General features: G+C 45.1%; 1 protein-coding gene across 6 annotated transcripts in view; it reads left to right on the forward strand.

Annotated features, from left to right (window-relative positions):
* Positions 1 to 26,317, forward strand: part of LOC111952812 (coiled-coil domain-containing protein 136) — a 56,652-nt gene that overhangs the window by 15,194 nt on the left and 15,141 nt on the right. For 4 of the 6 annotated variants that reach the window (XR_011474223.1, XM_070435346.1, XM_070435348.1 and 1 more), the window contains 6 exons: positions 13,470 to 13,615; positions 16,811 to 16,952; positions 20,768 to 20,842; positions 21,678 to 21,778; positions 21,987 to 22,188; positions 23,247 to 23,364. Coding sequence is in view for 5 of the 6 variants with exons in the window: in XM_070435346.1 (XP_070291447.1) it covers positions 13,470 to 13,615; positions 16,811 to 16,952; positions 20,768 to 20,842; positions 21,678 to 21,778; positions 21,987 to 22,188; positions 23,247 to 23,364 (784 nt within the window). In the remaining variant the exon portion in view is untranslated. Of the gene's footprint in view, positions 1 to 13,469; positions 13,616 to 16,801; positions 16,953 to 20,767; positions 20,843 to 21,677; positions 21,779 to 21,986; positions 22,189 to 23,246; positions 23,365 to 26,317 lie in introns of all 6 variants that reach the window. The other 2 variants (XM_070435347.1, XM_023971731.2) reach the window with 1 other exon arrangement.

The raw sequence follows: 26,317 nt of genomic DNA on the forward strand, positions 1-26,317 counted from the left end.
TTAAGTCATTTAGCAGACGCTCTTATCCAGAGCGACTTACAAGGTTTGGTCACGAACCACTCCAGAGCATGACCAGTAATCCCAATACACTTCAATCTCTGCACCAAGACAATATGGTCCACATTGTCAAATTCCTTTGCCAAGTCTGTGAATACAGATACACCATGCAGCTTTCTATCCAGGGCACAGTGAATATCATTCAAACCTTCAAAGTTGCTGTGACAGTGCTGTGGCCACACCTGGAACCTGATTGCATAACACTCAAAATACTGTTTTCCTGGAGGTAGGCCTTAAGCCGCTTATTGACTAGAGACTCCAATACCTTTGCTGTCTCTACTGATTTCTCACTATTTCTCATTGTGAGCACATTGGCAGCCTTTCTTTTTGCTCTCCACTACGGAGTTCCGACCAAGAGTCAAAACACAAGACAGATGTAATGCCAAAAGGGTCTCATAWATTTCGTCTGATAATATTTTGATTTCAGCAAGTTACTCTGGGATTACTATTGCAGATGGAAGTGATCTACGTTGCTCAATCTGTGCATGGTCCCTGGCAAATAAACTGCATTTTATATCTGTTCTCAGAAAGTGGAGCAGTGGAACTGTAATTCCGACTTATTGCGATGCATTTCACTCTAGATGTGTTCCCAGAAGATAATCCAAGCGTTTTTCCCCTTTAAAGGCACGCCCCTTCATTTGAAAAAACAACTAAACAGGAGTCCTGCCATGGACACTGTTTACAAACTATGGAGTTTAACATATTTATTTAGGGTTCCGATGGGGTTTGACCTTTGAACTAAGCTCATGAAGCATTCATAGGTGATATTCTTCAGGTATCAACAGCTGTATCATCAATGGCTATATTTAAATGTCCCAAAATGAATGTTCCAATTGCAGATCGTAGCTTTAAGCCTGTTTCCCTGAAGCTGTGAAACAAGCAGCTCCTGTGGATACATTCCTGCTCCAATCAGGCACCCAGAACGGTGTGTGTGTGAGTGTGCGCTTGTGTGCGTGCATGCACACTACTGTAGTTACTGTGTGTGCCTACTGTGTGTGCCTACTACTGTGTGCTTTTGAAGAGTGATGTGATGTAATAAGTTATGTGTTAGGATATTACGATGACTGTCGAAGGGGAATGGCCTATATGACTTCTGATAGAATTTAGCAAGAGTTGAATGGGGTACAAKATGGACACTATAGGGCAGGATATGAGAGTTAGTGAACAGAAGGCTAAAGTTGTGTGGTGTACTGTATGATTAATGTCAATGGAGTGAGTGAGGTACTGTAGCAATTAGCTTCTAAAAAGAGATGTGATATAATCAGTAATGTGTAAGGATGACTGTTGAGGGGAGTGACTTCTACACTTACACTTCTCACATGCACAATTGCTGTTTCTGTTTCATTCTGTCATGATCGTCTTGCGGAGAGAGAGAGAGGACCAAGGCGCAGCGTGTGCAAAATACATTCTCTTTTATTCAGAGAAGGGAAAAACACGAAACGAACACTGAATACAAACTAAACAAAACAACAAACGACCGTGAAGCTAACGACGTAAGTGCATAACACAAGCAAGAAACGTACAACATAGACAATTACCCACAAAACCCAAATGCCTATGGCTGCCTTAAATATGGCTCTCAATCAGAGACAATAAACCACAGCTGCCTCTAATTGAGAACCAATCTAGGCAGCCATAGACATACAAACACCTAGACAAGACACTGACCCATTAAACCTACAAACCCCTAGACAAACCAAAACACATACATTCCCCATGTCACACCCTGACCTAACTAAAATAATAATGAAAACAAAGATAACTAAGGCCAGGGTGTGACACATTCTTACTTCCTTGACTCTAAATGAGGTATTGCAGGATATAAGAGTTGATGAACAGGAAGTTAAATATGTTGTGTGATACAATCAGAGTAAATGGAAGTTTTCGTAAAGCAAGAGCTAGTTTCATATCTACTGAACAAAAATATGAACGCAACTTGCAACAATTTCAAAGATTTAACTGAGTTACAGTTCTTGGAAGGAAATCAGTCAATTTAAATAAATTCATTAGGCCCTTATCTATAGATTTCACATGACTGGGCAGGGGCGCAGCCATGGGTGAGCCTGGGAGAGCATAGGCCCACTCACTTGGTGGCCTGGCTCCCCCCCCCCCCCCCCCCCCTCCGGAAGCCAGATGTGGAGGTCCTGTGCTGGCATGGTTACACATGGTCTGTGGTTGTGAGGCCGGTTGGACGTACTCTCAAATTCTCTAAAACAATATTGGAGGTGGCTTATGGGAAAGAAATTATCATTCAGTTCTCTGGCAACAGCTCTGGTGGACATTCCTGCAGTCAGCATGCCAATTGCACGCTCCCTCAAAACTTGAGACATCTGTGGCATTGTGTTGTGTGACAAAACTGCGCATTTTATAGTGCCCTTTTATTGTCCCCGGCACAAGGTGCACCTGTGTAATGATCTTACTGTGTAATCAGCTTCTTGATATATTCAGAGAAATAAGCTTTTTGTGCATCTGGAAAATGTATGGGATCTTTTATCTCAGCTCGTGAAACATGGCAACAACACTTTACATGTTGTGTTTATATTTTTGTTCAGTATACTGTATATACTTGACTACTGTATGACTGATGCTTCTTAGTGGTTAGAGCGTTGGGCCAGTAACCGAAAGGTTGCTGGATCGAATCCCCTCGCTGACAAGGTAAAAATCTGTCGTTCTGCCCTGAGCAAGGCAGTTAACCAACTGTTGCCCGGACGCTGAAGACCTCTGGTTCAGAGGGGTTTGGATTAAATGCGGAAGACACATTTCAGCTAAAGGCATTCAGTTGTACAACGGACTAGGTATCCCCCTCTCCCCTTTCTTCTATCTGTGTCCTGATGCCCTAGCAGGCAGCCTCTTGGGGCTATGCCCCCCCCCCTCTCTATCTTTCAATGCTCTTCATTACTAACTCATTACAACAGCATCAAACTTTAATGAGACACTCTCATCCAACGACGCACACCCTTCCAGGCCTTAATATGTTTTCAAACAAAGGTGRTTGTACATTGTATACGTGCATGCGTGTGTGTACATGCGACAGAAATAATTACCTCTGTCAGTGCTGTACATGTTTCCCCTGAGCTGTGAGATTTTGTGATTGGACCCTCTGGGCTACTGTAGCACATTAACTAGACAGTCTGGTTAATATCAGGAAATAGGAAAATGTATCAGTTGGTACACGCACACCGTTAGTTCATGTTTTACTCTCTGTCCCTCGTTGCTTTTTTCTCTCTCCTCCTCTACCGTACTTTCTCTCTCTTTTCCTCTCTTTTTTTCTGTCGCTCTTCTCTTTCTCTTTGATTTTGTCTTTCTGTCTGTCTCTGTTTCTCTGTTTCTCTGTCTCTGTCTCTCTTTCTCAGCACGTCTGGATTGTCACCAGTCATCAGACAGTCTGGGATATATCGGGAAATAGGAAAACATATCACATGGTACACACACGCACACACGGACGCGCACACAAACACACACACACAGGACCAGGATTAATTCAGCACAACAACTTGACCTCCAGGTCAGATCTATTTTCAAAACTAAATGGATAGACGTTTGTTTTAGAGCAGTGTGGAAGTACTCCAAAGTTGTTGGAGAAGACATTGTTTACAAGGTGAGAAATGGAAGCAAAGAGAAAGAGAGACAGAGACAACGAGAAAGAGAACAGCGACATCACTCCCTCCCGCGGTCCCTTCATCTCGCCGTCCAGCCAACGACTGTAGCTTACTTTATTTTTCACTCAACAGAATACACTACATAACAAACAGGCCTATAAGGACATAGGAATAGGCACAAAACAGTACTACAAAAAGCGACAACACAACCATGAAATGTGAATGAGGGGGGGGGGGAGAAAGAAGGAAAGAAAGTAGCAGAGGACAGTAGCTTACTCTCACCCCACCTGGAGAAATGAGAAATGAACGTTTGGTTTGTAGTAAAAGGAGAAGAAGAATGTCAAAAATCGGAGTTATGTGTGCTAGCTAAGCTACAACGAATCGTTTACCAACACTGCCGTGGATGGATGTCTTTGTGCATGAATTCCATGTGARTTAATTCAGAAACCCAAAACACTGTGTCTTTGTATGCTGTAGGCTTTGTGCGCACATGGAGTTTAAAAGATTGACGTGTTGTCTTGTTTAGTAAATGTCAGCGCATCACATTCAAGCTTTATCTTGAACAATGCGATTTTTGTTCCTGACCAACGTCAAATATGGGCTCTGTGCTCATACACCATGTATGTGTGTTTAATTCTTCAACTGTGTCAATATGCACAAACTTCAATACATGCTATTTGACGACAGACTGTAGGCCATGTCTGATGCACCGTAGGAGCTGCATCACTAGATGACGCTGTTGCATATAATGTTGAAATGGCCCAGAGGAAAGAGACATCTCTGGAGCAGCTTTTATGAAAGTAAACATAAGATAAGAACATAAGCCTTGGGGCTGGTTTCCCGGAACAAGGTTAGATTAAGCCTGTAGGTCAGGGATGCTCCAATTTTTGGGCTTGGTGGGCCAAAATATATTCTGAGTGGTGGGCCGCAGATCGAACAAATAGACATGAGGTATTTAAGCAGTAAGGCCCGAGGGGGTGTGGTATATGGACAATACCACGGCTAAGGGCTGTTCTTATGCAAGGTGCTTTATTGATATTGTAAACTGGTTACCAAGGTAATTAGAACAGTAAAATTTAATTTTTTATCGCACACGGAGTGAGTCAATGCAACTTATTATGTGACTTTTTAACCAAATGTTTACACCTGCATTTATTTAGGCTTGCCATAACAAAGGGGTTGAATACTTACTGACTCAAGAATATTTACATTTCAGCTTTTCATGTTTTACTTTTGGTTTTGTACACCAGCGTCAAACAGCTGAAAATACAATATTTTGGGTTATGGAAAATATATTTCACAGTGTTTTAGATGGTACAATGATTCTCTACACTATACTTGCTAGTTTTGTCACAAACTGTAAATTAGGTGAACTATTTGAATTTTAGCAAACAGGAAATGGCGGAGCGATTTCTTCATAGTGCATCTTTAATTCATTTGTAAACATTTCTAAAAACATCATTCCACGTTGACATTGTGGGGTATTGTGTGTGGGCAAGTGACACAAAATGTCAGAGCCGTGTGTATAGGTGGCAGGGAAGTCAGGCGCAGGAGAGTTAAACTGAGTGTAATGGAGACTTTTAATAAATGTCCATTTAACAATGCTCCAAACACGAACAATGTACATACGTAAAAATCAACATGGGTACGGGGACCCGTCGCACACCTATACATCAATAAACAACAGTTGACATAAAACAATCCCTGACAAAGACATGAGGGGAAACAGAGGGTTAAATACACAAGAGGTAATGGATGGGATTGAAAACAGGTGTGTGGGAAGACAAGACAAAAGCAATGGAAAATGAAAAATGGATCGATGATGGCTAGAGACCGTGACGTCGACCGCCGAACACCGCCCGAACAAAGAGGCAACGACTTCGGCAGAAAGTCGTGACAGTACGCCCCCCTGACGCGCGGCTCCAGCAGCGCGTCGACACCCGCCTCGGGGACGACCCGGAGGGCGAGGTGCAGGGCGATCCGGATGGAGGCGGTGGAATTCTTTTTAACGATGGAAGGATCTAAAACGTCCTCCACCGGAACCCAGCATCTCTCCTCCGGCCCGTACCCCTCCCAGTCCACGAGGTACTGAAGGCCCCTCGCCCGACGTCTCGAATCCAAAATGGATCGAACAGAGTACGCGCCTGGACCCCCTCGATGTCAAGAGGAGGCGGAGGAAACTTCACGCACTTCAGCCTCCTGGAGCGGGCCAGCCACCACCGGCCTGAGGAGAGACACATGAAACGAGGGGTTAATACGGTAATTAGTGGGCAGTTGTAACCTATAACATACCTCGTTCACTCTCCTCAGGACTTTAAACGGCCCACAAACCGCGGACCCAGCTTCCGGCAGAGCAGGCGGAGGGGCAGGTTTCGGGTCGAGAGCCAGACCCTGTCCCCAGGTGCGAACACCGGGGCCTCACTGCGCGACGGTCTGCGGCCAATTTTCTGGCGCCTTATGGCGCGCTGAAGGTGGACGTGGGCTGCCTCCCAGGTTTCCTCAGCGCGCCGAAACCAATTGTCCACCGCAGGAGCCTCGGTCTGGCTCTGATGCCAAGGAGCCAGAACCGGCTGATACCCTAATACACCATTCGAAAAGGAGTGAGGTTAGTGGAAGAGTGACGTACGAGTTCTGGGCCATCTCTGCCCAGGGCACGAACTTGTTCCCCACTCCACTGGCGGTCCTGGCAATAGACCGCGCAAAAACCTGCCCATCTGGTTAACTTCTCTCCAACCTGCCCATTACTCTCGGGTAGGGTGAAAACCTGAGGTAAGAAACTACCGAGATCCCCAGACGTTCCATGAACGCCTTCCAGACCCTTGATGTGAACTGGGGACCCCGATCAGACACTATATCCTCAGGTCACCCATAGTGCCGGAAACGTGTGGTAAACAGGGCCTCTGCAGTTTGGTAGGCCGTTGGGAGACCGGGCAACGGGAGGAGACGACAGGACTTCGAAACGATCCACAACGACCAGGATCGTGGTGTAACCCTGTGAAGGTGGAAGATCATCAAAAAATCCACCGACAGGTCGACCATGGCCGTTGAGAACAGGTAAAGGTTGAAGCTTACCTCTGGGCAGGTGTCTAGGAGCCTTGCACTGGCGCACACCGAGCAGGAGGAACATAAATCCTCAACGCCTTAGCTAAAGTGGCCACCAGTATCCCCATCAAGACAGCGATCGTCCCGACTATCCCAGGATGACGCAGAGGGTGACGTGTGAGCCCAATAGATCAATCGGTTCGCGACAGCAGACGGAACGTACAGACGACCAGCTGGACACTCAGGAGGAGGGGCTCTGCACGTGACGCCCGCTCAATGTCCGCGTTCCAGCTCCCACACTACTGGCGCCACCAAACACGAAGCTGGGAGTACGGGATGGGATCCATGGCCGCTCCTCTGTGTCATAACAGCCGAGACAATGCGTCTGCCTTGACGTTCTGGGAGCCTGGTCTGTAAGTAAGGGTAAAAACACAAAACGAGTGAAAAACATGGCCCACCTTGCCTGACGAGGATTCAGTCTTTTCGCCTGCCGGATGTACTCCAGATTGCGGTGGTCAGTCCAGATGAGAAAAGGGTGTTTAGCCCCTCAGCCAATGCTCCACGCCTTCAAGGCCTGTACGACACTAACAGCTCCCGGTCCCCACATCATAGTTTCGCTCCGCCGAGCTGAGCTTCTTCGAAAAGAAAGCACAGGGCGAAGCTTCAGTGCACACCGAACGCTGAGAGAGCACTGCTCCTATCCAGCTCGATGCGTCCACTCCACTATGAATGGCAAAGAGGGAATCCGGATGAGAGCCAACACAGGCACCGAGGTAAACAGAGTCTTCAGGTGTCCAAAAGCCCTGTTGCCTCAGCGCGACCACTGCAAGCGCGCCGGGCCCCCTTTAGCAGTGAGGTAATGGAAGCAGCCACTGACCAAAACCCCGGATAATCTCCGGTAGTAATTGGCAAACCCTAAAAAACCGCTGCATCCTCTTACGTGGTTGGAGTCGCCAATTACGCACGGCTGTAATGCGGTCGCTCTCCATCTCCCACTCCTGAAATGGAAATCCGATGCCCTAGGAAGGAGATGGATTGTTGGAAGAACAAGCATTTCTCAGCCTTGACATATAAATCATGCTCCAACAGGCGACCAAGCACCTGCGCACCAGGGACACATGCTCGGCGCGTGTAGCGGAGTATATTAGAATATCATCGATATAACACACTAACCCTGCCATGCAGGTCCCTAAAGATCTCATCTTACAAATGATTGGAAGACTGATGGAGCATTCATCAACCCATATGGCATGACAAGGTACTCATAATGACCTGAGGTGGTGCTAAATGCTGTCTTCCACTCATCACCCTTCCGAATACGCACCAGATTGTACGCACTCCTGAGATCCAATTTTGTGAAGAAGCGTGCCCCGTTCATTAACTCAATAACTGTATTTATCAGAGGTAACGGGTAACTATAATTTCCCGTGATTTTATTGAGATCTCGATAATCAATGCACGGGCGTAAACCGCCATCCTTCTTCTCACAAAAAAGAAACTCGAAGAGGCTGGAAATGGATCGCTGAATGAACCCCGAGGCAGGGATTCAGAGATATATGTATCCATAGCTACCGTCTCCGCTTGCGACAGGGGATAACACGTGAACTCCTGGGATATGCAGCGTCCACCAGGAGATCTTATCGCACAATCCCCGTCGATGAGGTGGTAATTAGTCGCCTTCTTTTTTACAGAAGGCGAGAGCCAAATCGCATATTCAGGGGAATGCGAACGGTGGAGACCTGGTCTGGACTTTCCACCGTAGTAGCACCAACGGAAACCCTAAACACCTACCTGAAGCACTCTCGCGACCACCCTGTGAAGACCCTCTTGGCCAAGAAACAGTGGGGTTAATGAACAAGTTAACAGGTAGCCTAGCACCACAGAATACGCAGGAGAATCAATAAGGAAAAGACTAATCTTCTCCTTGTGACCTCCTGCGTTATCATAAGACACAGGTGCGGTGACCTCCCTGATAAACCCTGAACCAATGTCGACTATCTAAGCATGAATAGGAAAGGCATAACCACAGAAACAATAGGGATCCCTTAAACTATAAGCTAAATCTTTATAATGAAATTCCAGCTGCGCTAATCTACTAGCGCCTTAATGGAATGCAGGAAAAATCCGGAAAAGTGAACGAGACAAACATTAGTGCGACAGAAGGCGATGAGATGGTGCCTACTCACTGGGGTGATGCAGAGTGCCCTGCCTGCCTCTCTTTCCCAGAGGAACCAACCCGGCCACGATCAGCAGTGTGATCTCTGCGACCATAGATGGTGCTCGAGCGGGAACCCCTCCGGTCTCCTGCGCACCATCCTCCCAATTCCATAGGTTCGGGAGAGAGGTGCGGGAGGATGGAACAACCAGACCCCGTCTAGACGTCCACGAGTAGCCCGCATGTTGTCCAGCCTGATGGACATGTCACCAGCTGATCGAAGTTGAGGGTGGTGTCTCTACAGGCCAAGCCTCCGACGGACTCCTCTGCGTAGACTACAACGTAATGGTCGATCAGGGCCTGTCGCTCCATCCAGCACCGGCAGCCAAGGTCCTAAACTCCAAGGCGAACTCCTGTGCACTCCTCTTCTCCTGCCTCAGATGATAGAGGAGCTCACCCGCTGATCTGCCTTCGGATGGGTGGTCGAATACCTTCCGGAAATGGCGGATGAACTCCTCAAAATGGTCCAACGCCGCACTCCTCTCTATCGCACAGCGTGGCCCACTCCAGGGCTTTCCCGGTGAGGCATGAGATGAGGGCGTAACTCTTCTCACGGTCAGATGGTACTGGAGAGACCGTGGCCAGATATAAGTTCAGTTTTAGGAGAAAGCCCTGGCAGCTGGCAGTATCTCCATTGTATCCGGTGGGTAGGGATAAATGGATCTTGTTATCTTCAGGAGGAGGAAAAGCGTTCGACGGAAATACCGGTTGTGGTGGTAGAGGCGTAGGAAAAACTCCCTGTCTCTCCAAGCGATCCATATTCTGGACAATGCGATCCATGGCAGCGCTCAGACTGTCAATCTCCTCCGCTTGATCCATGACGCGTTCCTCTAGCTCCATGAACGAAGTGTCTCGTCCTGCTGACTTAATAGCGTGGGTCAGGGATTCTGTCAGAGCCGTGTGTATAGGTGGCAGGGAAGTCAGGCGCAGGAGAGTTAAACTGAGTGTAATGGAGACTTTTAATAAATGTCCATTTAACAATGCTCCAAACACGAACAATGTACATACGTAAAAATCAACATGGGTACGGGGACCCGTCGCACACCTATACATCAATAAACAACAGTTGACATAAAACAATCCCTGACAAAGACATGAGGGGAAACAGAGGGTTAAATACACAAGAGGTAATGGATGGGATTGAAAACAGGTGTGTGGGAAGACAAGACAAAAGCAATGGAAAATGAAAAATGGATCGATGATGGCTAGAAGACCGGTGACGTCGACCGCCGAACACCGCCCGAACAAGGAGAGGCAATGACTTCGCAGAAGTCGTGACACAAAATCTAAATTTAATTGAATTTCTTTGAGGCTGTAACAAAATGTGAAAAAGAAGTACATTAAATATGTTTCAACTGGTGTGTGTATTTCTACACCCCCCCCACTTTGCCATACCCTAGGCTTAGCTGAACTTACGCCACTTCCCGTGGCAACGGCTATGGATGCAAGGACTGACCATAGATATCAAATTACAGTTGTAGCCCTTTCCTGCAGTCAATTACCAAATCGCCCTCTTTGGCCTCATGGGTGGAATGTTATTAACGTTTTCATAATTTCATAATTAATAAAGATTATTAAAAAAATATATTATATATATATATAATTGTTTTTCACAATTCCTGACATTTAATCCCAGTAAAAAATCCCTGTTTTAGGACAGTTAGGATCACCACTTTATTTTAAGAATGTGAAATGTCAGAATAATAGTAGAGAGAATGATTTATTTCAGCTCTTATTTTTTTCATCACATTCCCAGTGGGTCAGAAGTTTACATACACTCAATTTGTATTTCGTAGCATTGCCTTTAAATTGTTTAACTTAGGTCAAACGTTTCGGGTAGCCTTCCACAAGCTTCCCACAATAAGTTGGGTGCATTTTGGCCCATTCCTCCTGACAGAGCTGGTGTAACTGAGTCAGGTTTGTAGGCCTCCTTGCTCGCATTCGCTTTTTCAGTTCTGCCCACACATTTTCTATAGGATTGAGGTCAGGGCTTTGTGATGGCCACTCCAACACGTTGACTTTGTTGTCCTTAAGCCATTTTGCCACAACTTTGGAAGTATGCTTGCGTCATTGTCCATTTGAAAGACCAAGCTTTAACTTCCTGACTGATGTCTTGAGATGTTGCTTCAATATATCCACAGAATTTCCCCTCTTCATGATGCCATCTATTTTGTGAAGTGCACCAGTCCCTCCTGCAGCAAAGCACCCCCACAACATGATGCTGCCACCTCCGTGCTTCACGGTTGGGATGGTGTTCTTTGGCTTACAAGCCTCCCCCCTTTTCCTCCAAACATAACGATGGTCATTATGGCCAAACAGTTATATTTTTGTTTCATCAGACCAGAGGACATTTCTCCAAAAAGTATGATCTTTGTCCCCATGTGCAGTTGTAAACCGTAGTCTGGCTTTTTTATGGCAGTTTCTGAGCAGTGGCTTCTTCCTTGCTGAGCGTCTTTCAGGTTATGTCGATATAGGACTTGTTCTACTGTGGATATAGATGCTTTTGTACCTGTTTCCTCCAGCATCTTCTAAGGTCCTTTGCTGTTGTTCTGGGATTGATTTGCACGTTTCGCACCAAAGTATGTCCATCTCTAGGAGACAGAGCGCGTCTCCTTCCTGAGCGGTGTGACGGCTGCGTGGTCCCATGGTGTTTATACTTGCGTACTATTGTTTGTACAGATGAACGTGGTACCTTCAGGCGTTTGGAAATTGCTCCCAAGGATGAACCAGACTTGTGGAGGTCTACACATTTGAGTCAATTGCACCTCCAATTGACTCAAATGATGTCAATTAGCATATCAGAAGCTTTTAAAGCCATGACATCATTTTCTGGAATTGTCCAAGCTGTTTAAAGGCACAGTCAACTTAGTGTATGTAAACTTCTGACCCACTGGAATTGTGATACAGTGAGTTATAAGTGAAATAATCTGTCTGTAAACAATTGTTGGGAAAATGACTTTTAATAACTCCAACCTAAGTGTATGTAAACTTCCGACTTCAACTGTATATATATATATATATATATATATATGGTGTTTCTATGTCAAACAGTTTTGTTATATTTCAGTCTTCTGTGATGTATATAAAGTGTAATATTGTGATGCAAACTCAAAATGTTCACATTTCAACTCCATATCTGACATGGCACAGGTGTCTTCTGTTTTTTTAAGTCCATAACCATGTGTGTGAAGTGTGTACCTTTGTTTCAAAGTAAATTTGTTGAAGACTACCAAGAATCACTCTCTGTGACCCTGATTCAGCCCACTGCAGTGAAAAGTGAACCATGTTTTTAGCCTATACAGTGGTTGTTACATTTAGTTTGTTTAAAAAACAGTGGAGTAAAACAAGATTATATTTTGGGTTCTGATGGGGAACGACAGTTGAACTAAGCTCATGATGTATTTATACGTTATATTCTTCAATAATCAATGGAAACATGTCATTAATAGGTCCTAAAATGGATGTAGCAACTAAGGATTGCCCCTTTAACTGTCAGTGACCTTCATACAGCAGAACTACATTGAGTATACCAAACATTAGGAACACCTTCCTGATATTGAGTTGCATCCCCCCCTTTTGCCCTCAGAAAAGCCTAAATTCCTTGGGGCATGGACTCCACAAGGTGTCGAAAGCGTTCCACAGGGATGCTGGCCCATGTTGACTCCAATGCTTCCCACAGTTGTGTCAAGTTGGCTGGATGTCCTTTGGGCGGTGGACCATTCTTGATACACAGTGTGAAAAACCCAGCGTTGCAGTCATTGACACAAACTGGTGCGCCTGGCACCTGCTACCATACCCCGTTCAAAGGCACTTACCGTTTTTGTCTTGCTCATTCACCCTCTGAATGGCACACATACACAATTCGTGTCTCTCTCTCAAGGCTTAAAAATCTTTATTTTCCTCCCCTTCATCTACTACACTGATTGAAGTGGATTTAACAAGTAACATCAGTAAGGGATCATAGCTTTCACCTGGATTCACCTGGTCAGTCTATGTCATGGAAAGAGCAGGTGTTCTTAATGTTTTGTGTACTCAGTGTATGTCGCCATTTGAACGTGATCCATTACCTGCCCCAACAAAATGTATTCTGTCCATTGTTCTGCGAATGTCCCGTAAAATCATTCCCTTGTCCCGCATTTGGGCTTTTCAGATGTCTTCACCTTAATTCCACTGGTGGAAACATGCTACTGCAACATGTTAAAACCATMTTTTCAAATGTGAGGAGCAATGTGCAATTCCACATGTGAAAGTGAGATTTTCACAGTTAGGAGTTTTCTTACATGTGAAAATATGGTTTCATGAGTAAAATGTAAGCTCACCATGAAAACAGCTACAGTATTTCACATGTGAACCTGCACATTTGACATGTGTTTTTTTTTGCAAGGGTTTCTTAATTGAAAGGGCTTTTTAGTCCAATCTGTGTCTGGGAAAGTGGCTCTTGAAGTAAAAGGTCTTCAAGAATATATAGCTGAGTGATCTGAATAGGTGTTGTGTTTCTACCATTTACTATAGGGTTTCAACCATCTATAATTCTGTATTTTTTTTATCACTCTCAGATGAGCCCTGTGGAGATCTGAAAGCGGAGAGCAGCCCCAGCCTGAGCCCCAGCATGGACAATGAGATCACAGCCAAGGAGAGAGGAGTACTGGAGAACAACGAAAAGGAGACAATGGACAGAGATCAGGAGGAGGTAGAGAAGCTCGTATATTTGTATTATTCGTCTGGCATGTTTATGGGTCCTGATTTTGTATTCAGTTTTTTGTTTTATGTGTGTCTTTTTTTATCTGCTGCTGTTCGACATTACATTTAGTTTCCATGTGATTGATACCATTTCCATTCACTCCATTCCAGCCATTATTATGAGCTGTCCTTCCCTCACCAGCCTCCTGTGAGATGGCTGCCGTTTTATGGGCTCTTAATAACCAAATGTGCTATTGTGTGTGTGTTTTTTTTGTTGCGTTATTTGTAACTTATTTTGTTCATAATGTTTCTGCCACCGTCTCTTATGACCAAAAAGAGCTTCTGGATATCAGGACAGAGATTACTCCCCTCGTACTGGATGAAGATTTTTTCTTTAACGAGTTGCACGCRAAGGATTTACTTCAGACGCCCGACAAGGCCAACATCCCCGTCATTCGCAGGAGAAAGAGATGGAGATATCGGGAACATAGGTTGGGGTGCCTTGTAAGGATATGACGGCGAGTTGGTAATCTGCCTCTACCATCATTCCTATTAACCAACGTACAATCATTGGATAACAAAATGGACAAGCTACGATCACGAATACCCTACCAACGGGACATTAAAAACGAATATCTTATGTTTCACCGAGTCGTGGCTGAATGACGACAAAATACAGCTGGCGGGGTTTACGCTGCATCGACATGACTGAACAGCTGCCTTCGGTAAGACAACAGCTGGTGCACGAAATCTAATATTTAGGAAATCTCAAGGTTTTGCTCGCCTGAAGTCGAATATCTCATGATAAGCTGTAGACCACACTATTTAACAAGAGAGTTTATCTATATTTTTCATAGCTGTCTATTTACCACCAAAAAGAACACACTCAATGAGCTGTATAAGGTCATAAGCAAACAGAAAAACGCTCATCCAGAGGCGGCGCTCCTAGTGGCCAGGGACTAATGAAGGGAAAACTTACATCCGTTTTACATTTCTACCATGTTAAATGTGCAACCAGAGGAAAAAAACTTTAGACCACCTTTACTCCACACACAGAGACACGTACAAGGCTACCCCTTGCGCTCCATTTGCCAAATCTGACCATAATTCTATCCTCTTGATTCCTGCTTACAACTAAAGCAGGAAGCACCAGTGACTCGGTCAATAAAGAAGTGGTCAGATGACGCAGATGCTAAGCTACAGGACTGTTTTGCTAGCACAGACTGGAATATGTTCTGGGATTCTTCCGATGGCATTGAGGAGTCCACCACATCAGTCACTTGCTTCATCAATAAGTGCATCGAAAATGTCCCCACAGAAGCCATGGATTACAGGCAACATCGGCACTGAGCTAAAGGGTAGAGCTTCMGCTTTCAAGGAGCGGGACTCTAACCCGGACGCTAATAAGAAATTCCGCTATGCCCTCAGACGAACCATCAAACAGGCAAAGCATCAATACAGGACTAAGATTGAATCATACTACACCGGCTCCGACACTCGTCGGATGTGGCAGGGCTTGCAAACTATTACAGACTACAAAGGGAAGCACAGTCGCGAGCTGCCCAGTGACACAAGCCTACCAGGCGAGCTAAATTACTTCTATGCTCGCTTCGAGGCAAACAACACTGAACAATGCATGAGAGCATCAGCTCTTCCGGACGAATGTATGATCATGCTCTCCATAGCCGATGTAAGACTTTTAAACAGGTCAACATTCACAAGGCCGCATGGCCAGATGGATCAGCAGGACGTGTCTGTAGCCATGAAGTGCTTTGAAAGTTTGGTCATGGCTCATAATCAACACCATTATCCCAGAAACCTAGACCCACTTCAATTTGCATACCGCCCCAACAGATCCAAAGATGAAGCAATCTCTATTGCACTCCACACTGCCCTTTCCCACCTGGACAAAAGGAACACCTACGTGAGAATGCTATTCATTGACTACAGCTCAGCGTTCAACACCATAGAGCCTTCTAAGCTCATCACTAACCTAAGGACCCTGGGAATAAACACCTCCTTCTGAAACTGGATCCTGTACTGGTGGTAAGGGTAGGTAACAACATGTCTGCCATGCTGATCCTCAACACGGGGGCCCCTCAGGGGTGTGTGCTCAGTCCCCTCCTGTACTCCCTGTTCACCCATGACTGCAAGGCCAGGCATGACTCCAACACCATCATTAAGTTTGCCAATGACACAACAGTGGTAGGCCTGATCACCGACAACGATGAGACAGCCTATAGGGAGGAGGTCAGAGATCTGGCCGTGTGGTGCCAGGATAACAACCTCTCCCTCAACGTGATAAAGACGAAGAAGATGATTGTGGACTACAAGAAAAGGAGGACCGAGCACGCCCCCATTCTCATTGACGGGGCTGTAGTGGAGCAGGTTGAGAGTTTCAAGTTCCTTGGTGTCCACATCACCAACAAACTATCATGGTCCAAACACACCAAGACAGTCGTGAAGAGGGCATGACAAAGCCTATTCCCCCTCAGGAGACAAAAAATATTTGCCATGGGTTCTACAGCTGCACCATAGAGAGCATCCGGACAGGTTGCATCACTGCCTGGTATGGCAACTGCTCGGCCTCCGACCGTAAGGCACTACAGAGGGTAGTGCGTATGGCCCAGTACATCACTGGGGCCAAGCTTCCTGCCATCCAGGACCTCTATACCAGGCGGTGTCCGAGGAAGGCCCTAAAAATTGTCAAAGACCCCAGCCACCCTGGTCATAGACTGTTCTCTCTGCTATCGCACGGCAAGCGGTACTGGAGCACAAAGTCTAGGTCCAAAAGGTTTCTTAACAGCTTCTACCCCCAAGCCATAAGACTCCTGAACAGCTAACCCAGACTATATGCATTGTCCCCCCTCACTATTTTACGCTTCTGCTACTCTCTGGTTATTAACTATGCATAGTCACTTTAAACTCTATTACCTCAATTTCCTCGACTAACTTGTGCCCCCACACATTGACTCTGTACCGGTACCCCCTGTATATTGCTTCGCTACTGTTATTTTACTGCTGCTCTAATAACTATTTGTTATTTTTACTTATCTATTTTTTACTCAACACTTGTTTTTCTTAAAACTGCCTTGTTGGCTAAGAGCTTGTAAGTAAGCATTTCACTGTAAGCTCTACACCTGTTGTATTCGACGCTTGTGATGAATACAAATGTATTTGATTTGATCTATCAATCTCTATCTCGGAGGAGGAGAAGGGGAGGAGAGAGCAGCAGGATCCCATGTCTGAGGAGCAGGAGCTGGAGGAGTTGAGGAGCCAGGTGCTGCAGCTCCTTCTGGAGTTAGAGGAGGCCAGGGAAATGTCCAACAAACACCAGGAGGCCTTCAACGAGCTACAGGGTAAGAGAGTAGTTGATGCGAAATGGCTAGCTAGTTAGCTGTTAGCTGTGGTCCATTAGCAGTGCCATATTATAGGTCAGGGTTCTCCAACCCTGTTCCTGGAGAGCTACCCTCCTGTAGGTTTTCGCTCCAACCCCAGTTGTAACTAACCCGGGTGCAGCTGATCAACCAGCTAACTATTAGAATCAGGTGTGCTAGATTAGGGTTGGAGTGAAAACCTACAGGACGATAGCTCTCCAGGAACAAGGTTGGAGAACCCTACTATAAACACTTATTTTGACCAATGGGTAAATTGTTAATTGGGTAGGTAATCCTCTCAGAAAACCAATGGTCCAAACCTCATGTCTCTATCATAATCTGTTCAAAAGCGACACATTTTTACCATTGTAGGATGGGCAAAATTAAATTAATAGAGACCAGGTACTCTGCGAGTTTTAAATCTAACAGGTTCGCTCTCCCGTTGAACTCTTCATCTTTCTTCTCCCAGGACATAAACATTATAGAGGTCAGATGTAGTATTTTCATATTTTAGTATGTACGCTTTTCATATTAATGCGAAATTCATGTTCTAGTAGAAGATTTCTCACAGAAACAAGCGTATCTCTGTAAAATGTAAATGGAGCACTGAGCGTACCTGGAGATTTTTAAAGCCTTTTACATTTAATTCAGTTTGTGTCATGCAAAATTGTATTTTTGCAACCCGCGGAAACAACTTTGAAGATGACCGCCACAACATGTAAAATCATCAAAAGTTGCTGTGAGAAAGCTGCAACACTCTGTCGACGGAGCTGATTATCGGATGTATTAGGTTACGAAATCTGACTTTTTGGATATACTGTTAATTAAATGTTCGAAAAAGACCCCACTGAACGATTCAGAACATAAATAATCCTATCTGTCTTGGTAAAATATATTTTATAACACAAGGAAGTGAAATGTCATCACCAAAGTGGGTTTTCAGCCACTCTGGGCAAAGTAGGTGGACACCCTACATCCTGCAGTCATATTCCCTTCCCTGAGATTGCTAGATGTTTTGTCTCATACACACTGAGTAAGATCTTAGTGCTGAGGAAATAGTGAACACATTGAGTAAGGCCTTAGTGCTATGAACATAGTGAACACACTGAGTAAGGCCTTAGTGCTATGAACATAGTGAACACACTGAGTAAGGCCTTAGTGCTGTGAACATCAATCAATCAAGTTTATTTTATATAGCCCTTCGTACATCAGCTAATATCTCGAAGTGCTGTACAGAAACCCAGCCTAAAACCCCAAACAGCAAGCAATGCAGGTGTAGAAGCACGGTGGCTAGGAAAAACTCCCTAGAAAGGCCAAAACCTAGGAAGAAACCTAGAGAGGAACCAGGCTATGAGGGGTGGCCAGTCCTCTTCTGGCTGTGCCGGGTGGAGATTATAACAGAACATGGCCAAGATGTTCAAAATGTTCATAAATGACAAGCATGGTCAAATAATAATCAGSAATAAATGTCAGTTGGCTTTTCATAGCCGATAATTAAGAGTTGAAAACAGCAGGTCTGGGACAGGTAGGGGTTCCATAACCGCAGGCAGAACAGTTGAAACTGGGACAGCAGCAAGGCCAGGTGGACTGGGGACAGCAAGGAGTCATCATGCCCGGTAGTCCTGACGTATGGTCCTAGGGCTCAGTTCCTCCGAGAGAGAGAAAGAAAGAGAGAAGGAGAGAATTAGAGAGAGCCAAGATGTTCAACATGTTCATAAACATAGTGAGCCAACTCAGCTCAGTGAGAACAGCTCATGCCGGGGTACTTTTAGAGTGGTGAGCTCTGTGTCAGTTGTTTGTCTGGTAGGGAGCAGGCATTTCACAGACAGACAGAAAGCTGCATGCTCACAGCACGCTCAGACACACGTACATGCGCGCGAGCATTCAGCACGCTCAGGCTCCAGGGAAGCTTCCAGGTTGGGTTGGACTGCACTATGATGTCATCACTCCCCATACCCTGGGGCCGGAACGGGATGTCTGGGACACTTCCCGCGGGAAGTAGGGGTCCTGTTTAAATATATATTTATGGTGCATTACCACCACCTGCTGGACGGGGTATAGAACATGAAATAAAAAATCCATTGCGGGAAAGGAGGAAAAACGGCATCATGCAAAATTCAAAAATAGACATGTCAACAAACAAAATACCCCAAAATGATATTATATTTATTCATGATATTATGAATAGAAACGGAGGAGTTATGTCACATATGCATTTATCAAAAGTATATGGGAATATCTGCTCAATCCAAATTTACAACCAACTGATTGCAGCACTACCACAAAAATGAAGTGGAAAAGGGAGAAGGTAGTGAACTTGTTTGCCTGCCATATATTAAAGATACAAATTGGTTGAAAGGAAATATACCCGTTTCATTTGAGGACAACAATTTTGACAGCTGCGCCACACAGGTTGCAAAATAAATGGGAGGAGATTTCCGATGTACCAATTCCATGGCATATGGTTTATGAACTGATTAAAAAAACTACACTTGATGATTTATTTCAGCTTTTATTTCTTTCAACACATTTGTAAACTTCTGACCCACTGGGAATATGATGAAAGAAATAAAAGCTGAAATAAATCATTCTCTCTACTATTATTCTGACATTTCACATTCTTAAAATAAAATGGTGATCCTAACTGACCTAAGACAGGGACTTTTTACRAGTACTAAATGTCAGGAATTGTGAAAAATTGAGTTTAAATGTATTTGGCTAAGGTGTATGTAAACTTCCGACTGCAACTGTATGTGGCATATAACAATCTCAGCTCTGTAGATTTTGCTGTGAAGAGACAGAATTAATAGATAATTTATTCTGGTATTGTCCCTATGTAGTTTGTTTCTGGTCACAGGTTCAGGAATGGTTAAAAAATCACAACATGCATTTAAAATGAACCCTACAAATAGCAGTGTTGGGCGATTTGGAAAGCCATAGTCAGTCAATAAATAATATAATAGTACCTGTAGGAAAGGTTTTCATCTTTAGCTCACAATCTATGGATACTATACGATTAGAAATGTTCAAAAAGTATGTAAAACATCATAGCACAATTGAAATATATATGGCACACGGAAACCAAATGAGGGTAATCTATGGTGATAGGTGGGATGGGTTGAGAGTGGCTGAGGGTTGTGATTAAAGAGCTTATGTTTGGTAAAGTATTATTGTTATGTGACTGCTTTATATAAAAGTACCATGTATGTAAAATGTATGTATATGTAGCAAAAAGCTGTAAAAAAAAAAAATATATATATTTGTATTCCGAAGAGGTGGAGGGGTTAATGGTAAAAAATAAATAAAAATAATAATTTGAAAAAATTATGTAACTTAAAAAATATATTTTCTTCTGATTCCCTCACTCGGATCAGACCGGGTCTGGATCGAACTAGGTCTATACGGAATGGGTCTAGTTGTCCTCAAGCCTGTTCAGAACGTGTTTTATAATAATTCATTTATGCATATTGCGTCCAGGTGAGAATGTCCCAGTTCCATTTCAGAATGGGTCCAACTTTTTGGACCAGTGAAGACCTTTAGAGTAATTCACTACTGTACTGTCACATCACATGCCAGTTATGTATATGGGTGTAAAACCTAAAGGCTTGCTAACAAGACCATTGATGCGGATGTCAAATTTGAAGGCTTTGAAAATAAAGATAATATATGAATAAGGCCAATGTCGATGCTTCAGAAAAATGTGTGAAGTGAGAATAAACCACTGCACCATAAAATGCTGACTCATTCTTTCTCTCATACCTCTCTCCTGTTCTCTCCCTCCCTATGTGCCCGTACAGGTCTGCTGGAGGATGAGCGTCTGGCCAGTGCCCATCAGGCAGAAACCTTCGTACGACAGGTCCACAACCTGCAAGGTACTGTCTACCGCAGATGTATATAGTGATGCTCCCGAGTGCTTTAAACCAGGCGACAAAGAAGTAAAACCGTTGTGAATTTGGTGACATTAATAAAGCACCAGGGAGCATCAGTATATATCATGAGGCCCCCCAGCACCCGTACTTAGAACGTGTGGGATGTGCATATCACCGACTCACGCTTCACAGCAGCCACAGAGCCAAAACAACTACACGTAAGGCTGTTTGACACAACGATTGCTAATGGGGGAAAATTATGATTGGTAATGAACAGATAATTCCTCAATGTCCAATCACCATATGGAATTCCATTGTCCCACCTGACCTCTAATGAAAAGTTTACATTTGAGGGGCCACAGAGACAGTGTGTGCCCCCACAGAAAGTCTACATAGACAGAACGGCTGTGTGTTGCATAAGTGTGAGGTGATGTAATTGGCTGTAAAGTGTTACATGTGTGTGTCGTCATTTGTCTTACGGGGATCTGAGTCAATTGTCTGTTGTCAATGTCTGGGGCTCACTTGCAGCACATTTACCACCAGTTACACCAGCAACTCTTGAAATCCCAACTTACTTTTCTCCCAGGAACACCCATATGCTCATGCACACTGTTATCAGATCTCCTCACGTATCACCACCTAACTCATTGTAGCCTAGAACTAGCACACCTGATTCAGCTAGTCAATGGCTTGAGGATTATTTGACAAGTTAAATCAGGCGAGCTAGCTCTGAAATAGATGATATGGAACTGCTAAAGGGTCCCAGAGGAGAGGTTTGAAGAACACTGCTGTACGCATAACCATTTCAACTCTTGTCCCTGTATGTCTCCCTCCCMAGCCCAGCTGCGTTCAGTACAGGAGGAGATGGACTCTCTCGAGGAGGAGAAGGAGAGTGAGCTGACTGAGGCTCACGAGGAGCTACGCCTCGCCCAGGAGGAGGTGGTGCTTTACCTTAGGCTATTGTACTTTACTGTAGGATACTTTACTTTACTTTAGGCTACTTTATGTTAGGCTATTTTACTTTACTGTACTAGTTCCAGAAGTATGTGTTCTCTGCATGCGAGGATGAGTTTGACTGTTCGGTTCCTTGTGTTACAGGTGGTGCCGCTGAGTTTGATTGATTGATTGATTGATTGATTACTTGCAGGTTCTGCTTCTACAGCAGGCGGCTGAGGAGGCAGCGGCCGAGAGGGAGAACGACATTGCGTCCCTGCAGGAGGAGCTGTGTCGCCTCCGGGCCCAGCTGGGGAGGCTCAACGACGAGGCGCAGGAGTACGACCTGGAGATCACCACACTGAGAGCAGAGATCAGCATGAAGAGTCAAAGGAGGGAGGAAGAGAGGAAAGGAGGTGAGAGAGAGCGGGGAGGAGATAAGAGGAGCAGCAATAGGAGCTAGAGATCACCACGCTGCGAATCGAGATCTGGGAAGGTCTTCACAGTAAATTGGCTGATCTTATTATCCCTGACCTCTGACCTTGTCCACTGGTCAGGTCAAAGCGGTATCAGCAATGGGCTTCTCTAGACCCTTCGTCCCCTTCCCTGAGTCACACCCTAACCCTCACCACCAGAGCAGAGCAGCGATGTCCACATATTGGTGGTGTGTCCCTGACATGTCACGGTGCCTCCCCTCTACTTYCCCCCTGCCTTGCCTCATTCCCTGACTCAGAGGGTGACATCACTGACATCACTGTCACCCTTGGTATCCCAAACACACACCCCTATCACCCCACCACCACCCCTGCWGCTCCCGGTGTGAGACATGTTTGTAATGTTTAAGSCTTTCCTCTACCTCTTTTATTAAACCCCAACCGTCTTTGACCGTGAGGTTCTAACCATGATGCAGCTAGCAATAACACAGCCAGGACCTCATGCACAGGTTCCATCATGTTATCAGTGTAGATGCCTAGACAGAGCAGTACAGGAGTGGCAGAGTCAGTAGGGTTTGGGTCACAGTTTTATGGGTGTCAAATTCCAGTCTGACGTTAGGTTTACAGACAGTAGGTCTTTCTCTTSCTGTGTCTGTCATTGATGTCTATTTGMRGTGGGCAGAGTACAGACATGTACARTAGGCAGAGTGGTTTTGATGGGTAGGGCACATAAGTATAGACTCAGAGTTGATACTTTAGTTAAACCTCCCATGTCCATAGTGATGAGCGGTACATCTATCACACCCCATGTTTGCCTGTGGTCACACAAACAGRACTTGTGGAGGATGTGTTACTGTGTAGCTCTTGGGTTGTGTCCATTAGGGAACACATTAGCAAAATGTTTCAAAATGTGCAACGGAAAACRAGTGTTTSTTATTGGAMAAGTTCAGAGAGTACCTCCCTAGATCACTCCGTTTCAGACCGTTTTGTGCCGACTGAACTCAACCCTGATGTGTGACGATCCTGTTGTGTTCTGTCAGGTGATGTAGGTACACTGAGGCAGGAGTGTGTCACTTTGAGGGAGGAGTGTGAGACTCTGAAGGACGACAACAGACGCCTGACTGAGAAACTACAGCTCCTCCAACTACAGAGGACAAGGTGAGAGGACGCATCCAATTATTTGGCTACTTAGTCTGCTTACAGTATCTGCTAACCATTTAAACTGAACAAAAATAYAAATGCAACATGCAACAATTTTTTACTGAGCTTCAGTTCATATAAGGAAATCGGTCAATTGAAATAAATAAATTAGTCGCTAATCTATGAATTTCACAAGACTGGGAATACAGATATGCATCTGTTGGTCTGGTGAGTATGCAGGCGAAGAACTGGGACATTTTCAGCTTCCAGGAATTGTGTACAGATCCTTGCGACATGGGGCCGTGCATAATGATGTATGAAACATGAGGTGATGGCGGCGGATGAATGGCACGACAATGGGCCTCAGGATCTCATCACCAGATCTTTGTGCATTCAAATTGCCATCGATAAAATGCAATTGTGTCCTTTGTCCGCATCTTATGCCTGCTCATACAGTACCATAACCCCACTGCCACCATGGTGCACTCTGTTCACAACGTTGACAACAGCAAACTTCCCGCCCACATGATGCCTTACACGCTGTCTGCCATCTGCCCGTTACAGTTGAAACTGGGATTCATCCGTGAAGAGCACACATTTTCAGCATTCCAGTGGCCATCGAAGGTGAGCATTTGCCCCCCTGAAGTTGGTTACAACGCCGAACTGCAATCAAGTCAAAACCCTTGTGAGGATGATGAGCACGCAGATGAGCTTCCATGAGATGGTTTCTGACAGTTTGTGCAGAAGTTCTTTGGTTGTGAAAACCCACAGTTTAATCAACTGTCTGGGTGGCTGGTCTCAGACGATCCCACAGGTGAAGAAGCCGGATGTGGAACTCCCGGGCTGGCGTGGTTACACGTGGTCTGCTGTTGTGACAGAGATGGCGCCGACAAAGATGGTCGCCTTGCTTTGAGTCCTTAGGAAACTATGCAGTATTTAGTTTTTTAATGTATTATTTCTTACATTGTTACCCCAGAAAATCTTAAGTCTTATTACATACAGCCAGGAAGAACTATTGGATATAAGAGCGACGTCAACTTACCAACATTACGACCAGCGGATCCTCTGTTTGGACCACCACCCAGGACAATGGATCTAATCCCAGAAGCCGACCCAAAACAACGGCGCCGCAGAAGGGGCAGATGGAGCGGCCTCCTAGTCAGGCTCCGTAGACGGGAACGGTGGGCGATGTGCACGAGTATACTACTCGCCAATGTCCAGTTTCTTGACAACAAGGTAGACAAAATTCGAGCAAGGGTTGCCTTCCAGAGAGACATCAGAGATTGTGACATTCTCTGTTTCACGGAAACATAGCTCTCTCGGGATATGTTGTCGGAATCAGTTCAGCCACAGGGCCTCTCCATGCATCGCGCCGACAGAGATAAACACCTCTCTGGGAAGAGGAAGGGCGGGGGTGTATGCTTCATGATTAACAACTCATGGTGTAATCATAACAACATACAGGAACTCAAGTCATGCTCACCCGACTTAGAATTCCTTACAATCAAATGGCGGCCATATTACCTCCCAAGAGAATTCTCATCAGTTATCGTCACAGCTGTGTACATTCCCCCTCAAGCAGACAGCAAGACGGCGCCTCAAGGAACTTCACTGGACTCTATGTAAACTGGAAACCATATATCCTGAGGCTGCATTTATTGTAGCTGGGAATTTTAACGAAGCAAATTTGAGAACAARGCTACCTAAATTCTATCAGCATATTGAGTGCACTACGCACAGGGGGTAATACACTCTATCACTGCTACTCTAACTTCCGCGATGCATACAAAGCGCTCCCTCCGCCCTCCGACTATCTTGCTCCTGTCTTTTAGGCAGAAACTCAAACAGGATGTACCAGTGACTAGAACCATTCAAAGCTGGTCAGACCAATGGGAATCCACGTTTCAAGATTTTTTGATCAAGCGGACAGGGATTTGTTCCGATCAGCCTCAGAGGACAACATCGATCTATACATGACTCTGTGAGTGTCTTTGTAAGGAAGTCATGGGAAGATGTTGTACCCACTGTGACTATTAAAACATTACATGCAAAACTGAAAGCGCAATACCACCGACATTTAACCATGGAAAGAGTCTGGGAATATGGCTGAATATAAACAGTGAGTTTGTGTTGCTTCACAGTCCCCCCTGTTCCATAAGGTGTTTTTTAATCGTTTTTTAAATCTAATTTTACTGCTTGCGTCAGTTACTTGATGTGGAATAGAGTTCCATGTAGTCATGAGCTCTATGTATGTCTCCATATCTGTTCTGGACTTGGGGACTGTGAAGAGACCTCTTGTGGCATTTCTTGTGGGGTATGCATGGGTGTCCAGCTGTGTGCCAGTAGTTAGACAGACAGCTGCTCTGGTGCACTTTCAGCCAGGAGAGATTGACATGCATATTATTATTATTAGCTCTCTGTGTACACCAAGGTCAGCCGTGCTAGTAGGAAGGTAGGAAAAACATCTCCACTTCGCTGACCCTCAACACTGGGGCCCCACAAAGAGTGCTGCTCAGCCCCCTCCTGTACTCCCTGTTCACCCACGGGGCTGGTGGCCATGCACGCCTCCAACTCAATTATCAAGTTTGCAGACGACACAAAAGTAGTGGGCTTGATTACCAACAACGACGAGACAGCCTACTAGAGAGGAGGTGAGCGGAACTTCGGATGTGTGGTGTCAGGAAAGCAACCTCTCACTCAACGTCAACAAAACAAAGGAGATGATCGTGGACTTCAGGAAACAGCAGAGGGAGCACCCTTCCTATCCACATCGAAGGGACAGTGGAGAAGGTGGACATTTTTATGTTCCTTGGTGTACACAGCACAGACAAACTGAAATGGTCCACACAGACAGTGTGGTGAAGAAGGCGCAACAGCGCCTCTTCAACTTCAGGAGGCTGAAGAAATTTGGCTTGTCACCCAAAACCCTGACAATCCTTTACAGGTGCACAATCGAGAGCATCCTGTCGGG

The sequence above is a fragment of the Salvelinus sp. IW2-2015 genome, linkage group LG26, assembly GCF_002910315.2.
Source record: "Salvelinus sp. IW2-2015 linkage group LG26, ASM291031v2, whole genome shotgun sequence".
Lineage (NCBI taxonomy): Eukaryota > Metazoa > Chordata > Actinopteri > Salmoniformes > Salmonidae > Salvelinus > Salvelinus sp. IW2-2015.